At 45.4% G+C, this 18,516-nt stretch overlaps 1 protein-coding gene across 1 annotated transcript in view; it reads right to left on the bottom strand.

Moving 5' to 3' along the window:
* ppp2r5a (protein phosphatase 2, regulatory subunit B', alpha isoform) overlaps nt 1–18,516 on the bottom strand; it is an 85,297-nt gene that overhangs the window by 30,583 nt on the left and 36,198 nt on the right. Inside the window, exon 2 of the mRNA XM_084151472.1 lies at nt 9,997–10,193. Coding sequence (XP_084007598.1) covers nt 9,997–10,193 — 197 coding nt within the window. The remainder of the gene's footprint in view (nt 1–9,996; nt 10,194–18,516) is intronic.

Raw genomic sequence — 18,516 nt, 5'->3', positions numbered from 1 at the left:
AGTGGTATTCAGAATGGTTTTGAATTTCCTGTCCATCTCAAGGAACCTACTCTACCTCAAAGACTCACCTCTCTGGGTCCCTGAGTAGTTCCACTCAGGGTTTAATCTGGCCAGATCTCATTAGGTGTGGGGCCGCTCTGCCATGGATACGGGATAAGACGCCAGACAACCCATCACAGCCGGTGACAAAGCCTTTTATCTGCAGCTACGACGCTCCATTCACCTCTCTCAGGTGTTCAAGGAGGACTGGACCTTAAATGACACCCTTAATTAGGGAGACCCAACGCCAAACTGAGCAAACTAACACAGACAGAAAGACAAAGCTAAAACAGCGGAAAATACACATTTCTGATCAACATTGGACAATAACCTTGTATTGAACAATCAAATTCTGCTTCTGTTTGTAAAGTGGAGAGTGGGGGACACAGGTCCAAGGCTAGTAATACTAGGACAAATTGTTAAACTCTGTTTCTGGACTACATGGTTTTCCCTTAACTGATGCAATCTGTATATGAAGTGATTTCATGTCTTAGATGCGACTAGCTAACACAGCTTCATATCACTGCTTTGAGTGCGTTCTCTTTACCACCCTGTGCTGAACATGGCCAGCTGATCCTAAACAAGACAGTGAAATAAATGGGAGTGTTTTTCCTGGGCTCACTCAGAGGCATATTGCTCTAGCCTGGTATAGGCAGCTGATTGGCTGCTGGTGGAGTCACATGGGCCACATTCCAGAGAGGGCTGCCAGGCGGGACATAAAGCAACGGTGTGATACTCATCCTGCCCTGACACCAAATACCTCAAGACAACTGCCAGGGGCTGATAACAACCACTGCAACACACACACACACACACACACACGCAGGCAGGCAGGCAGGCAGGCAGACATCTACTAGCAATATTAGCTCTGTTCTGTAGCAATATTAGCTCTGTTCTGTAGCAATATTAGCTCTGTTCTGTAGCAATATTAGCTAATTCTTGCTGTGCTGCTGTAGCAGCATTAAGTCATTCTTGCTGTATTGTTGCAATGTAGCTGTATAATCATTTATTCACTGTAACATCAGCCCCTTTTCAATTTCCAGGATAAATACCTGCATATTTTTAAATTCATGAATGATTGTGTTAGTCTCAAAATAGGGTGTCATACCATGAATGTACTTTGATTACCCCTGCATGGACATTATTATTATTTCACGGCACACATATCAAACATGTCCATTCGATTCACCAACTGTCAAAAGCACAGTGGGAGATGGGGAACACAGGGAAAGAAATGGAGGAGGCAGAACAGGAGAGTGTGGTAGAGAGAGAAATGAAAAGAGAGAGAGAGAAAGGTGGGGGTCTCTATCTAGGGTTGGGGTCGATAACTGTAAGTGAAATGCACTAATGGCACCAGAAGGCTTCAAGCTCTGTGTGGGGTCATTGAGGGACAGTGTGTGTGAGTGTGACACAGCAACGCCCCACTCACTCAGTGGTATCTGCGGGGGACCAGGCTATGATTCATCTGTACTGTGTGTGATGTGTATACAAGAGAGTGAAATAAAGTAAAGGGTACTGTACAAAAGAGTGAAAGGGGGCAAGAAAAGGATAGAGAAGGTGTGGAACGAGATGAATAATCCAGTTATATGTAGTTTAATGGACCTATTAATGGTCCTCTGTAGCTCAGCTGGTAGAGCACGGCGCTTGTAACGCCAAGGTAGTGGGTTCGATCCCCGGGACCACCCATACACAAAAATGTATGCACGCATGACTGTAAGTCGCTTTGGATAAAAGCGTCTGCTAAATGGCATATTATTATTATTATAAATGCTCATGGAATTGAACGTAAATCAGAGCTCAAAGCATCTCTGCGTAAGCCCTCTGTCATCCCATCCTCATCGCTGAGCCCTGTGTCCTCCCATCCTCATCACTGAGCCCTCTGTCCTCCTGTCCTCATCGCTGAGCCCTCTGTCCTCCTGTCCTCATCGCTGAGCCCTCTGTCCTCATCGCTGAGCCCTCTGTCCTCATCGCTTAGCCCTCTGTCCTCATCGCTGAGCCCTCTGTCCTCATCGCTGAGCCCTCTGTCCTCATCATTGATCCCTCTGCCCTCCCATCCTCATCGCTGAGCCCTCTGTCCTCATCGCTGAGCCCTCTGCCTTCCCATCCTCATCGCTGAGCCCTCTGTCCTCATCGTTGAGCCCTCTGCCCTCCCATCCTCATTGCTGAGCCCTCTGTCCTCATCGTTGAGCCCTCTGCCCTCCCATCCTCATTGCTGAGCCCTCTGTCCTCATCGTTGAGCCCTCTGCCCTCCCATCCTCATCGCTGAGCCCTCTGTCCTCATCGTTGAGCCCTCTGCCCTCCCATCCTCATTGCTGAGCCCTCTGTCCTCATCGTTGAGCCCTCTGCCCTCCCATCCTCACCGCTGAGCCCTCTGTCCTCATCGCTGAGCCCTCTATCCTCATCGCTGAGCCCTCTGTCCTCATCGCTGAGCCCTCTGTCCTCCCATCCTCATTGCTGAGCCCTCTGTCCTCATCGTTGAGCCCTCTGCCCTCCCATCCTCATTGCTGAGCCCTCCCATCCTCATCGCTGAGCCCTCCCATCCTCATCGTTGAGCCCTCTGCCCTCCCATCCTCATCGCTGAGCCCTCTGTCCTCATCGTTGAGCCCTCTGCCCTCCCATCCTCATCGCTGAGCCCTCTGTCCTCATCGCTGAGCCCTCTGCCCTCCCATCCTCATCGCTGAGCCCTCTGTACTCATCGTCGAGCCCTCTGCCCTCCCATCCTCACCGCTGAGCCCTCTGTCCTCATCGCTGAACCCTCTATCCTCATCGCTGAGCCCTCTGTCCTCATCGCTGAGCCCTCTGTCCTCATCGCTGAGCCCTCTATCCTCATCGCTGAGCCCTCTATCCTCATCGCTGAGCCCTCTGTCCTCCCATCCTCGTCGCTGAGCCCTCTGTCCTCATCGTTGAGCCCTCTGCCCTCCCATCCTCATCGCTGAGCCCTCTGTCCACATCGCTGAGCCCTCTGTCCACATCGCTGAGCCCTCTGTCCACATCGCTGAGCCCTCTGTCCACATCGCTGAGCCCTCTGTCCACATCGCTGAGCCCTCTGTCCACATCGCTGAGCCCTCTGTCCACATCGCTGAGCCCTCTGTCCACATCGCTGAGCCCTCTGTCCTCACCGCTGAGCCCTCTGTCCTCACCGCTGAGCCCTCTGTCCTCACCGCTGAGCCCTCTGTCCTCATCGCTGAGCCCTCTGTCCTCATCGCTGAGCCCTCTGTCCTCATCGCTGAGCCCTCTGTCCTCATCGCTGAGCCCTCTGTCCTCATCGCTGAGCCCTCTGTCCTCATCGCTGAGCCCTCTGTCCTCATCGCTGAGCCCTCTGTCCTCATCGCTGAGCCCTCTGTCCTCATCGCTGAGCCCTCTGTCCTCACCGCTGAGCCCTCTGTCCTCACCGCTGAGCCCTCTGCCCTCCCATCCTCACAGCTGAGCCCTCTGCCCTCCCATCCTCACCGCTGAGCCCTCTGTCCTCACCGCTGAGCCCTCTGTCCTCACCGCTGAGCCCTCTGCCATCCCATCCTCATCGCTGAGCCCTCGGTCCTCATCGCTGAGCCCTCTGCCCTCCCATCCTCATCGCTGAGCCCTCTGTCCTCCCGTCCTCATCGCTGAGCCCTCTGTCCTCCCGTCCTCATCGCTGAGCCCTCTGTCCTCCCGTCCTCATCGCTGACACATGAAGGCGGCAAAATCATAGGCCTACACAATATGAAGTCAATCACAAATGATTCACCTTGAAACTGAGACAGCGGTGCAGCTGTAAAGATTGTCTTTCATATCACATCGCTCGTGTGTCAAACAGAGTGGGCAACTACAGAGGCTAAACCCTTCATCCATCAGCACCCAGGGGCCGAGGCTTTTTTCAGCGAGAGCCATGGTTACATTTATGAGCTACCTGTTTGTACTCTCCATTGCCTCAATGATCAAAGCGGTTGCTGTGCCTCGGGCATAATGGACTGCACTTAAAACACCCACCACTTCATTATCCTGGGACGCAGAGAATGGAGAATCCCGAGGACACCCTTGCCTATCTGTCCACCGTCCCTCCACCTTTCGCTCAGAGCAGCCCTCGGCCTCCAGATAAATAGCACTGATAGATGGGGTGCTGTTGGTAAGAGGAACTTTTCTGACTAACCCTATTCAGAGGCCCTGCTCCTCCCAACATGCCCAATTGTGAGGCTACTCTATACTCTACAGGTAGAGAGCCATCAACACTCAAGACAGACAAGTCAACAACCTATCCCTCAGTATAATCAAGCAGCGGTCCCTGGATGTGTATGATTATCCATTTGCCACATCAAAATCTATAGGCCCCTCCAAGGAAGGATGCCTATATGATTACCTATGCCACACAATTAACCTGCAATCCCCTTTGTCCCGACAGCTAAGGATGTGCTGATGATAACCTATCCCAGTGTGTAATCAGCGGTTCCCTTGGCAGCGCCGCCGAGTGAGTCCGTATCCGTGGCACTGTAAACGCTGTGTGAGTCACTGTGAGGCTGTAGGAGGCGGGCCAGGCTTCTTAGTGTTCCAGAGTGCCTACCTACTACAGGAAGAGACAGTGCTACTCAACCACACTCCACAGTTTAACAGGATGTTTCCCCTTACAGACACATTACCTGGGAAAGAGGTGGGTTAAGCGCAACTTACGCAACCAACTGAACGCTACATTTGGCCAACTCTGGTTGGGTCATACGCATGTCTGCGCCTGTCAGTGAAATAATAAAACTACATGTGAAAGCTCTACCAGGGCGGTTAAAGGGAGTGTAGCACTTATTTCTCAATGCCAGAAATACATATAATAGTAACTTAGAACACAAAGAAAACATTAGCAAATTACCCAAAACTCTTAAATCAATTGTTATAATATAAAGTTGTGCTAAAAGTTGGGTTTAGAGGTTTTCTCCAAATCAGCTCTAACTTCGGAAAAAATCCCACAACACCCGCGGCCAGCATCACACAATGAATGACAAAACTTTGTAAAAAGTGGAATATGAGAATGAGGCAGGCGAATTCAAAATTTACTGCGGGACACATTTTATCCATGAGAACTTCCATGGCTATCAACAATGGAAGAAGGGCTTCAGCAAGAACTTCCTTCTCAAAGTGGATGCTGTCCCTACCATCAATGTGGCTTCTAAAGCATGTCAAACAGCCAGCAGCACCAGCAGAGACCGAGCATTATCATGGGCTTCAGAGAGCATGGAACTCAATCGGGTAAGTGAAGGTGCTAGCTTGGTACCTCTATGCTAACATTAGCTAGCTATAACGGATTTAGCGCATGTCTTCCATCTAAATAACACTGATAAAACTAACCAAATGTAAACATGTCTGCCAGCTGTTGGTAGCTAACTGCTGATGCTGTCATACTACAGATAGTACAAGCCTATGGGAAAGAGTAGTATTGGCCGCGAAGGAGTTCACCGTTACTGTATAGGGCAAGTTTTCAAGGTGATTGTGGGGGCTGCGCATTGCGGTAATTTGGACTTTCTGTGGCTCCAGGGGAGTTTTCTATACAGCCTGCCGAGTGCGGGCTAAACTGAAATGCAACGCTTCGGCCATGGAGCCGATCACGGATCTGGTGGAATTTTGGAGAAGCCCCAGAGCCATGCTTTCTTTGGAGGGGTGGATTGTGGATTTTTCTCATTGGAAAAGTTAATTTTTGGATCTTAGGATCAATGTTGTCAGTTGCTTTGTGTTAAAAAGGTAGCTGCTAATGTTAGCTTGATATAGCTAGCTATCCTCTTCCTCCGTTTCTGAATGAATTTGTGGCTATTTCTTTCTAGCTAGCAAAATAAGTGAGCTAGATTTAGTTTGAGTGAGTATCTCGATAACATAGCTACGTTTATCACTGGTATGGGCTGGTAAATATCCTAAACCTAGCCAGCTAGATGACAAGCTAAAACTGGAGACAGCGTTTGAGGCTTTCCGGCAGTCTTTGTGGTTTTTATATGCGGGTAGCATAAATTGTACAATTGTAAACAAACAAATAATTCTTCAAGTTAGAACCCATGTACACAGTGTCCAAAACATTAGGAACACCTTCCTAATTTTGAGATTACCCTCAGAACAGCCTCAATTCGTCGGGGCATGCACTCTACTAGGTGTCGAAAGCGTTCCAAAGGGATGCTGGCCAATGTTGACTCCAACGCTTCTCATAGTTGTGTCAAGTGGGCTGGATGTCCTTTGGGTGGTGGACCATTCTTGATACATATAGGAAACTGTTGAACGTGAAAAACCCAGCAGCGTTAAAAGTTCTTGACACACTCAAACCGGTGCGCCTGGCATCTACTACCATACCCCGTTCAAAGGCACTTCAAACTTTTGTCTTGCCCATTCACTCTCTGAATGGCACACATAAACAATCCATGTCTCAATTGTCTCAAGGCTTAAAAATCATTATTTAACCTGCCTCCTCCCCTTCAGCTACACTAATTGAAGTGGATTTAACAAGTTAAATCAATAAGGGATCATAGCTTTCACCTGGTCAGTCTGTCATGGAAAGAGTGTTCCTAATGTTTTGTACACTTAGTGTATCATAGTTAATATAAAACACCAACTACATAAATATCTAGTTATCCAACAATTGTTGTTGATTTAACTAACTGGGCTACATTTGCTATCCCACACTACTCTGGAATTGGGAGATAATATTCACACATCTATAAACCTCTCACAATGTCATTATCTAATACTAATAATTTTCAAGTATATCAACCATCTAATTCTAGCCTGTGAATAACGAGTGCAGAACCTTTTCTCTGTAAACTGAGAATAAGTAGACATGCTAATGTATAATGTGGCTGCCTGGAGCAATGGTACACGCTAAATGTCAGGGAATGCAGGGCTGATCTTCCTAGATAGCAATCCCATAAAAATACATCTGGACAAACAATTACTCAGTCCGACACGCCCTTAAAATGTGATATATGCCTCAGGACTACCTGGCCTGATGACTCCTGGCTGTCCCCAGTCCACCTGGTCGTGCTGCTGTACCAGTTTCAACTGTTCTGCCTGCGGCTATGGAACCCTGACCTGTTCACCGGACGTGCTAACTTGTCCCGGACCTGCTGTTTTCGACTTTCTCTCTCTACCGCACCTGCTGTCTCGACCTCTGAATGCTTGACTATGAAATGCCAACTGACATTTACTCTTGAGGTACCGACCTGTTGCACCCTCTACAACCACTGTGATTATTATTTGACCCTGCTCGTCATCTTGAAGAATAATCTGGCCTTAATGGCCATGTACTCTTAGAATCTCCATTTCAGAGCCTGGTTCCTCTCTAGGTTTCTTCCTAGGTTCCTGCCTTTCTAGGGAGTTTTTCCTAGCCACTGTGCTTCTACATCTGCATTGCTTACTGTTTGGGGTTTTAGGCTGGGTTTCTGCATAGCACTTTGTGACATCTGCTGATGTAAAAAGGGCTTCATAAATACATTTGATTGATATATCAAGATCAATGAATAAACGCAATAAATATACTGCTTAGGCCCCGAGACTGTAGTTCAAGGTGGCATGGAGAAGAGACAGCCAGTTGCTTCCTTAATTCTGATTGGGGGCGTTTGGGTCGTCCTTCTCCGTCTGGTCTGGCAACATGGCTAGCGGTGAGGGTTGAGACAAGGGCAAAAGGATGAGCGAGGTGATTAAGAGGTCTGGGTAATCTTTGGGTCTGACTGGAGCTGAATGTGTGTGAGGGCTTTGGGAGCGCTGCCTCTCTCCCAGGTCGCTCAGAGAATAGCGACTGTGCACGGCGCGCAACAAGGTTATATCCTAAAGCCCTTTCATTTCACATCTTGAAGAATGACAGCTGCTCCTATTCAAGATCTACACTGAACAAAAATACAAACGCAACAATTTCAAAGATTTTACTGAATTACAGTTCATATAAGGCCTTAATCTATGGTTTTCACATGACTGGGAATACAGATATGCATCTGCTGGTCACAGATACCTTAAAAAAAAGGGTAGGGGCGTGGATCAGAAAACCAGTCAGTATCTGCTGTGACCATTTGCCTCATGCAGCGCGACACATCTCTGTCGCATAGAGTTGATCAGGCTGTTGATTGTGGCCTGTGAAACGTTGTCCCACTCCTCTTCAATGGATGTGCGAAGTTGCTGGATATTGGCGGGAACTGGAACACACTGTCGTACGCGTCGATCCAGAGCATCCCAAACATGGGTCACATGTCTGGTGAGTATGCAGGCCATGGAAGAACTGGAACATTTCCATCTTCCAGGAATTGTGTACAGATCCTTGCGACATGGGGCCCTGCATTATCATGCTGAAACATGAGGTGATGGCGGCTGATGAATGGCACAACAATGGGCCTCAGGATCTCGTCACAGTATCTCCGTGCATTCAAATTGCCATCGATAAAATGAAATTGTGCTCGTTGTCCTTAGCTTATGCCTGCCCTCTGCCACCATGGGGCTCCCCCCCCCAAAAAAAATTGTAAAGTGGTTATCCCACTGGCTATAGGGTGAATGCACCAATTTGTGAGTCGCTCTGGATAAGAGCGTCTGCTAAATGACGTAAATGTGCCCTTGAGCAAGGCACTAATTGCTAATTGCTCCTGTAAGTCGCTCTGGATAAGAGCGTCTGCTAAATGACTAAAATGTAAATGTAAATGTATCAGCAAACTGCTCGCCCACACAACGCCATCTGCCCGGTACAATTGAAACTGGGATTAATCCGTGAAGAGCACACTTCTCCAGCGTGCCAGTCGCTATCGAAGGTGAGCATTTGTCCACTGAAGCTGGTTACGACTGCAGTCGGGTCAAGACCCTGGTGAGGCTGACAAGCACGCAGATGAGATTCCCTAAGACTGTTTCTGACAGTTTGTGGAGAAATTATTCGGTTGAGCAAACCCACAGTTTCATCAGCTGTCCAGGTGGCTGGTCTCAGACGATCCCGCAGGTGAAGCAGCCGGATGTGGAGGTCCTGGGCTGGCGTGGTTACACGTGGTCTGCGGTTGTGAGGCCGGTTCTCTAAAACAACATTGGAGGCGGCTTATGGGAGAGGAATGAACATTCAATTCTCTGGCAACAGCTCTGGTGGACATTCCTGCAGTCAGCAGGCCAATTGCACGCTCCCTCAGAACATCTGTGGCATTGTGTTGTGTGACAAAACTGCACATTTTAGAGTGGCCTTTTATTGTCCCCAGCACAAGGTGCACCTGTGTAATGATCATTCTTTTTAATCAGCTTCTTGATATGCCACACCTGTCAGGTGGATGGATTATTTTGGTAAAGGAGAAATGCTCACTAACAGGGATGTAAACAAATGTGTGCACAAAATTGGAGAGAAATAAGCATTTTGTGCATATGGAAAGTCGTTTTGATAACCTAACCATGAGCGAATCAGTCCTTTTTCTTTAGAAGAATAATGGCAATCGTTCAAGCCCTGATAAAAATTGAAGGTCACGTTTTAAATGACCACTTTCTCTCCTTTTTAGTAGCATTCTATTCAGGATAAAGGTTCAAATCAAAATGTATTGGTCACATACACATATTTAGCAGAGGTTATTGCAGGTGTAGAGAAATGCTTGTGTTCCTAGCTCCAACAGTGCAGTAATATCTAACAATACACAACAATACACACAAATGTAAAAAGTAAAAGAATGGAATTAAGAAATATATAAATATTAGGACAAGCAATGTCGGAGTCCGGAGTATAAAATCTCTCAATCTTGCTTGATCAAACTCCTATGCCAGTGACAGGGCGCTTAATTGTTTCACCGTGACAAACAGAAGCAGGACTGTGTGCTGCTGTATTGTTTTCTGGTATACCATTTTCACACTATCGTACCAACACGAACCGTTCTGTGCTGGTCTGGATATTTTCTTCAACATTGTCCTTTCCAGCAACTAGGGAGGATGCATAAATAGGCCAGCACCGTACAGCTAATCTCAGCTCAGTTTTACTCAGTAGTGTGAAAAGGCTATTAGTTTAAGGAACCCACTCACCATATTTGAGATCTCCGGATAGGCTGTCTCTACCAGGACGCCCCTGTTGGTGGAGACGTAGTCCACCAGCTCGTTGAGCGTGGCCCGCTTGATCTCCTTGCTCTTCAGGTCGGTGACAGAGTCCATGAAGTCAAACAGCATGCAGCACTGCTGTAGCTTCTGTGTGAACAGCTCCTGCTGCTCCGTGGAAGGTGCATCTGGAACCAGAGATGACATGGAAACAACAAATTTAGTCTACCTTGTAATTTAGACTCTTAAATGGGGTGACTGTACAACCATTGCATGGTATTGATTTCAACAAAAGCTTGCCTGGTTTGTAGCCTAAACAGCATTACCCACAAACTGTGCAGTCAACCGTTGCCAAGGCAGCCCAACTGATTGTAACTTAGGAAAAGACCCGTCATGACATGAGAAAAGTTTTAAAAAATCATTACAATTCATGGGAAAATTGCTATGGTTGATGTCAATACTGATTGAAACAGAGCCGAAATATACAGTATACAGAGGCCTCAATTCACATCCTCAGTACAAGGCCAAACAGACATTTGCTGAATGATGACAAGTTTACAGGTACTTGGCTGACATGCATAGTGACAGAACACAGTTCCTAATGGAACATTTTAGTAGGTTTCAGTTAAGTAAACACTCCATACAACATATACCTCAAATCATAATAGGCCAACTGCTTACACAGCCTGTGAAAACAGAGACATGAGGACTATAATTTTCCTTAAACACATGCAAGGACCCATAGATACGATTTTAATATCACAATTTAAACTCTTTGTAGTTGGAGGTAGGAAAGTCAGTCTTGTTCCAATCAATGGGCATTTGACATACAACTCAAGAGCCAGCCCAGTCACTCTAGCTTTTATCATAAAGCCATTTATGGATTAGACGGTGAGTGTGTGCAGGGTTATTAGAGCTGTCAAACCTGATCCCAGCCAGGCTATAAACAGCACTTATGGCAGCTGCCCAGAAACGCCATGACAGAACAGTACATTACAGCGTTGGGCTAGCCTAGCCTAGCCGTAGGGTTATGGCTCTTAACTGATACAGTACCAAGAGGAAGCAGCCTTGAAAGAACACTGCCAGTTTGATTTATAGCCACTCACAAACCCAACACCTAAATGTCGGGAGGTTGTGCAAATGTAGACACCCATGTAAACCACGTCATCTCAGTCCAGTGTATCAGCTACAGAAGGCATGTTGAGTGGTGAATGATAGTAGTACCAGAGATACTTTTGAGGAGATGGGAAACTCCATTGGAATCATATTAACGCCCACTGTGTACATTGCCCATGGGTCGTCAATGGGCCATGCGGCGCACTCCAGGCGATTCTGGGACAAGGACAGCTCTCCTTCAAGGAGTGAATGGGAGTCAATTGGGCACTAGCTCAAAAACCCAAAATTAGCATGCATTTAATGAACAAAAAGTACTAAATTAGAAATATTTTCTGAGGTGAAATAATTAACTTGTTCTCTGTAATATTGTATAGCTCTCTAATAGTGACACTCAACTTTGTGAAGGGATTGCGTGATGATTAGCTTAGCAACTGTGTGACGCAGCATGGCAATGTGAACGTGATTGGTCGACATTCTGCTGGGTGGGGCGTTATACGTTTCTCCATTCATTGCCCAATGGGATTCCTATCTCCTCCGTTAATATCTCTGGTAGTACCATCCCCCACCACCTGACCGAACAGACTGAACACCGTCTAAAAATCAGGGTTACCCAAAGCTCCAACTCTCTGCTGGACACATACAGTATTCTGACTCTCAGGGAAGCATGTGTGGTTGTTCTATTTCTACATTCAGAGATGTCAATAGTGTGTGTGGTTTAATACTGTAGTACAGTAATGAATTGTGACTAGAGTGAATCTTTTTATTTGATTTGATACAGATTTTTTGGGGGACAAAATGTACCGATCCCGATATATCTGCGATATACTGTTTTACAGCAGAGAAATTAAAGTGTAATTTTTCCACAGTGAATTCTCAGAAATTGCCATCCAAAAGCGCAATTGTCCAATAACTATGCTTCAAATGTTGACTTAATACATTGTGACAATAATGACATCATGATAATGGCCACAAGTGTTCAGATAAGCATGAGATTAAAATTTTTTCAAACTATTTATTGAATATGGGTTGAATTATCGTCCAATACCGATATAGCGGTAAAAGGCCAATATCGGCCTATAATATCGGTGAACCGATATATCGGTCGGACTCTAATAGAGTGCCATGTTGACAACATCCTAAACTCATTTAGAGGCCTCTGTTAGTGACGGGCTGGCTGAACCACATAATGTGCAGTATGTTTGGACAGAGAGCACTCAAACTTTGTTGTGGATGATGGGCTCGAACAGAGCGAGAGGAAGAGAGGCACAGACGCTGCTGAACAGGATATGCCTGTCATAATGGAAACTGCCTTTTGTCTGGAAGGTCTTTCCTTTTCCCACCCATTAGGCATAATCTTTATTTCCTTCTTCCTTTCTTCCTTTCTTTATTTCAGACGGCCACTAACCTACTGTATCATTACATTTTCCTTACATGTGGAAATGTTCTTGTATCAAAACTGAAATGCACAAAGTAAAATCACTTCACTGTGGCAACTGACCCCGGGATATTTTATGACCTATAATTCCCTATCACACGTGAGTTCAAAGAACACTCAAATTCAAATCAAAGTTTATTGGTCGCGTACACAGTTTTGCAGATGTTATCGCAGGTGCAGTGAAATTCTATCTCTAGTAGATAGTGCCCTCCTGAATTATTGGCACCTTAAGTAAATATGAACAAAAAAGGCTGTGAAAAAAGCTGCCAAGATAACAGCTCTGAGTCTCCTATAATGTTTGATGAGGTGGGAGAACACATAGGAAGGGATTTGAGACCATTCCTCCATACATAAACACTCCAGATCCTCCAGAGTCCTTGGTCCTCGCTTGTGGACTCTCCTATTCAGCTCACCCCATAGGTTTTCAAAAATGGGGTTTCGGTCAGGGGACTGGGAGGGCCATTGCAAATCTTGTGTAGATTTGGGGGTATGCTTTGGATCGTTGTCCTGCTGGAAGATCCAACGACGACCCAGTTTTAACCTCCTGGCAGAGGCAGACAGGTTTTGGCCTAAAATCTCCTGGTACTTGGGAGTCCATGATGCCATGTATCCTAACAAGGTTCCCAGGGCCTTTGGAAGTAAAACAGCCCCACAACATCACAGATCCACCACCATACTTCATTCACAGCGGGGATTAGGATATTTTCTGCATGTCCATGGCTCTTTTTACACCAAACCCACCTCTGGTGTTTGTTACAAAAAAACTATATTTTAGTCTCATCAGACCATAGAACCTGTTTCCAATCAAAGTTCCAATGACATTTAGCAAACTCCAGGCGCTTACGTTTGTGGTTTGGTGACAGCAGAGGCTTTCTTCTGGCAACCCTTCCAAATAACTTGGTCATGGCATCTAATTGTAGTTTTGGAGACTTGGTGACCCCAAGATGTAACCTACTTCTGCAATTCTCCAACTGTGATCCTTGGATATTTTTTTGCCACTTGAACCATCCTTCTCACTGTGCGTGGGGGCAAAATACACTTGCGTCCTCTTCCAGGCCGGTTCATCAAAGCTCCAGTTGTTTTACATTTCTTAATTATTGCCCTTATAGTGGATATGGATATTTTCTGGTATGTAGCTACCTTTTTATAGCCATTGCCTGATTTGTGATGGTCAACAACCTTTTGTCTAATTTCATTTGTGTGTTCTCTATCCTTTCCCATGTTGATGGATGACAAAGTGAGTTTAGCCTGTGTGTCACCTCATATTTATACCTCAGTGAAACAGGAAGTCATGGAGTTCCCAAAGACTCAGATGAACTTTAAAAAGTACAAATCTTAAATCGGAAAATATACATACATTTGATTTTGTTCATAGGAATTTCTAGGGGTGCCAATAATTATGACGCGCATGTTTTTGAATACTCTTATTTTATTTTAACTCAATTAAAGGTTGGATTCATATGATATGTTGAGTGTAAGATCAAGCTGATAAACAAAAACTACATTTTTTCTCCACAGCCTTTTTTGTTCATATTTACCTAGGGTGCCAATAATTCAGGAGGACACTGTAGAAACAAGAGGGTTGGCATTTTACTTTTACCAGCACAGGTTCGGCAACAAAGTCAACAAAGCAATCTCAGGCACTAACAAAGCAAATGAATAGCTAGGTCTAAGCCTATAGCTGCTCTCTATGACAAATCAAACAGGTGAGTGTTTTAGCTCAAACAAGCAGTGTTTACTGTTAAAACTGTTCTGTCTGGATAAGAGCGTCTGCTAAATGACTAAAATGTAAATGTAAATGTTGTCATTTTAAAGGCTTTTTTAGAAGTCATACCTTTCACGAGGCCTGTAAACTAAAAAGGCACATAACTAGGGCCCTGTGTTTTGTGCAGTCATGTGACATGCCTGGATTTTGACTTTTATGCAGAAAGTAAGCAGCATAGTGGGTACATTTCCGCAACAACTAAGAGCGTTGAAGTGCGAGGCTCAACTTCTTCGCTGTTTTGGTGCTTTGGCTACCCATGCACATGCGCAGATACTGTGTGTGACTGTGTGCGAGCGAAGTTCTTGCATCTCGTTCATCTCAATATCTGCGATGCTGCTCGTGGCAACGTCATTTCGCTGAATCTACCTTTAAAGCTTTTTCGTCAAACTGTCTCCTTTTCTTTTTATGTCAGGTTGTTAAGCACCATCCTCAGACAATTGCTTTCATTTTTGGTGTAATTCTAATTTCTGGATAAGGCTTAAAATACAGGATAAAATCTTGCTATGTCACATGATTGCAAAATACACAGGGCCGTAGCCATAACATTGACCAGTGTGACAAGCCTTGCCAACTCCACTATACCAACGGCTCGTTAAACATTAACTATACTGGCTGCGGTGATGCACAAGATCTAGAGAGCAATTTCCTTTCATTTCTGATGCTCACACAGGAGATATGAAATCCTTAATCCTCCTGTCCAAAGGGGAAAGTCTTGCCTTGTTGACTTTGACACTTACGATTGCAGAGCTTTCTCTAAAATCACAGAAAGACATCAAGGGTGGGCTATTTATGTATTTAAGACAGCCTATGTCTCAACATTCTCCAGATTAACACTATTGTTCTTCAAAATTGAAGAGGGCCGATCTTTTGTTGAGCGGATAGTCGGGGGGCCAGAACTACATTTCAAATAATTTGTAGACTGCAAATTGAACGCAAGAAGCCCAAACAGAAAGAAAGAACAAGTGTTTTGAACACTGATGTTAACCTTTCTGGTTATAAACTTTTTTCGGCAAGACAGATCTTCCAAAGGTGGTGGAGTGGCAATCTTTACCATGGAACAACTTCAGTGCTCTGTTGTCTCCACCAAGTCTGTCCCCAAACAATTTGACTTGCTGGTTTTAAGCATTAAGCTTTCAAATAGCTCTTTATTGACTGTTGCTGGGTGTTATCGTCCACCATCAGCACCAGCCTGTACCCTACCTGCCCTAAGCTCTCTCCTGGCCCCTTACACTAAGTCTGAATTTGTCCTGCTAGGTGACCTAAACTGGGACATGCTTAAACCACCTGACCAAGTCCTAAAACAATGGGACTCCATAAATCTCTCTCAGATTATTACCAATCCCACAAGGTAGGACTCCAAACACCCAGAAAAGGCTACTCTCATTGATGTTATCCTCACAAATAATCCTGATAGGTATCAGTCTGGTGTTTTATGTAATGAGCTTAGTGATCATTGTTTGACAGCCTGTGTTTGTAAAGGCTGCCCAGTTAAACGACCTGTCCTGATTTGTCATAGACGCTTGCTGGAAAACTGTAATAAGCAAGCATTCCTTCATGACCTGGCCTCTGTAAATTGGTATAGAATCAGCTTGATCCCCTCTGTCGAACATGCTTGGACCTTCTTTTTTTATATTTTCAGGTGTCTTGTTAACAAACACGCCCCCATAAAGAAAATGAGAATTAAAAACAGGTTCAGCCCCTGGTTCGACCGTGATCTGGCAGAGTTACTCCACCTCAAGAACACAATTTAGCAAAAGGCTCAGCACACAAATACTCAGGCTGACTGGCTGTCATTCAGGCAAATGAGAAATAAGTGCACTCAAGCTATCCGGAAAGCCGAAGTTAGTTACTTTAAGGAGCAGTTCTCTCTCTGTGGGTCTAACCCCAAGAAGTTCTGGAAAACGGTGAAAGACCTGGAGAATAAACCCTCCTCCTCACAGCTGCCCATGTCCCTTAATGTTGATGATGTGGTTGTTACTGACAAGGAGCACATGGCTGAGCTCTTTAATCACCACTTCATTAAGTCAGGATTCCTATTTGACTCAGCCATGCCCAACATTTCCTCATCTCCTGCCCTTCTAATGCGACTAGCCCCGATGCTCCTCCATCTTTTTCCCCATGCCCCGCTACACGGTTTCTCCCTGCAGGCGGTCACAGTCTGAGGTGCTAAAGGAGCTCCTTAAACTTGACCCCCAAAAAACATCTGGGTTAGATGGTTTAGATCATTTCTTCTTTAAGGTTGCAGCCCCTATCATCGCTGAGCCTGTCTCTCCTATCTGGGGAGGTTTCCATTGCTTGGAAGGCAGCCACGGTGCATCCTTTATTTAAAAGGGGGAGATCAAGCTGATCCTAACTGTTATAGGCCAATTTCTATCTTACCCTGTTTATCAAAAGTGTTGGGAAAAACAACTGACTGGCTTTCTTGATGTCTATAGTATTCTTGCTGGTATGCAATCTGGTTTCTGCTTAGGTTATGGATGTGTCACTGCAACCTTAAAAGTCCTAAATGATGTCACCATTGCCCTTGATTCTAAGCTATTTTTATTGACTTGGCTAAAGCTTTTGATATGGTAGACCATTCCATTCCTGTGGGTCGGCTAAGGAGTATTGGTGTCTCTGAGGGGTCTTTGGCTTGGTTTGCTAACTACTGCTCTCAAAGAGTGCAGTGTATAAAGTTAGAACATCTGCTGTCTCAGCCACTGCCTGTCACCAAGGGAGTACCCCAAGGCTCGATCCTAGGCCCCACGCTCTTCTCAATTTACATCAACAACATAGCTCAGGCAGTAGGAAGCTCTCTGATCCATTTATATGCAGATGAGATGTATAAGTTGTCTTATACTCAGCCAACCCTTCCCCAAAATTTGTGTTAAACGCTCTACAGCAAGGCTTCCTTAGTGTCCAACAAGCTTTCTCTGCCCTTAACCTTGTTCTGAACACCTCCAAAGTTCATGTGGTTCGGTAAGAAGAATGCCCCTCTCCCCACTGGTGTGATTACTACCTCTGAGGGTTTAGAGCTTGAGGTAGTCACCTCATACAAGTACTTGGGAGTATGGCTAGACGGTACACTGTCCTTCTCTCAGCACATATCCAAGCTGCAGGCTAAAGTTAAATCTAGCCTTGGTTTCCTCTTATCGTAAATCGCTGCTCTTTCACCCCAGCTGCCAAACAAACCCTGATTCAGATGACCATCCTACCCATGCTAGATTACGGAGACGTAATCTATAGATCGGCAGGTAAGGGTGCTCTCGAGCGGCTAAATGCTCTTTATCATTCCGCCATCAGATTTGCCACCAATGCTCCTTATAGGACACATCACTGCACTCTATATTCCTCTGTAAACGGGTCATCTCTGTATACCCGACACAAGACCCATTGGTTGCTGCTTATTTATAAAACCCTCTTAGGCCTCACTCCCCCCTATCTGAGATACCTACTGCAGCCCTCATCCTCCACATACAACACCCGTTCTGCCAGTCACATTCTGTTAAAGGTCCCCAAAGCACACACATCCCTGGGTCGCTCCTCTTTTCAGTTCGCTGCAGCTAGCGACTGGAGCGAGCTGCAAAAAAAACACTCAAACTGGACAGTTCTATCTCCATCTCTACATTCAAAGACTCAATCATGGACACTCTTACTGACACTTGAGGCTGCTTCGCGTGATGCATTGTTGTCTCTACCTTCTTCCCTTTGTGCTGTTGTCTGTGCCCAATAATGTTTGTACCATGTTTGTGCTGCTACCATGTTGTGCTGCTGGCATGTTGTTGTCATGTTGTGTTGCTACCATGTTGTTGTCATGTGTTGCTGTCATGTTGTGTTGTCTTAGGTCTCTCTTTATGTAGTGTTGTCTCGTCGTGATGTGTGTTTTGTCCAACATTTTAAAAAAATATTTCAGCCCCCGTCCCCGCAGGAGGCCTTTTGCCTCTTCGTAGGCCGTCATTGTAAATAAGAATTTGTTCTTATAGTTAAAGGTTAAATAAATTTAAAAAAACATGTTTGACTAAAACATCATTTCAAACCTTGCTTACATTTGTATACGATCACGTTTCTCTCTATTATGCGTGGGAATACTTTGGAACGGATTTCTTTAATTAAAATCACTTGGAGCTGATTTCCTGGTGTTTTTACAGTCTTATGTCCAACAACAACAATCTTTTTTTTCTCCTTTTTTTTTGTTCAGAAAACTTGCAGGGCCAAA

The sequence above is a fragment of the Coregonus lavaretus genome, assembly GCF_964263955.1.
Source record: "Coregonus lavaretus genome assembly, chromosome: 33".
NCBI lineage: Eukaryota > Metazoa > Chordata > Actinopteri > Salmoniformes > Salmonidae > Coregonus > Coregonus lavaretus.
Note: the sequence above shows the minus strand (reverse complement) of the source record. Positions and strands in the feature narration are given on the sequence as shown.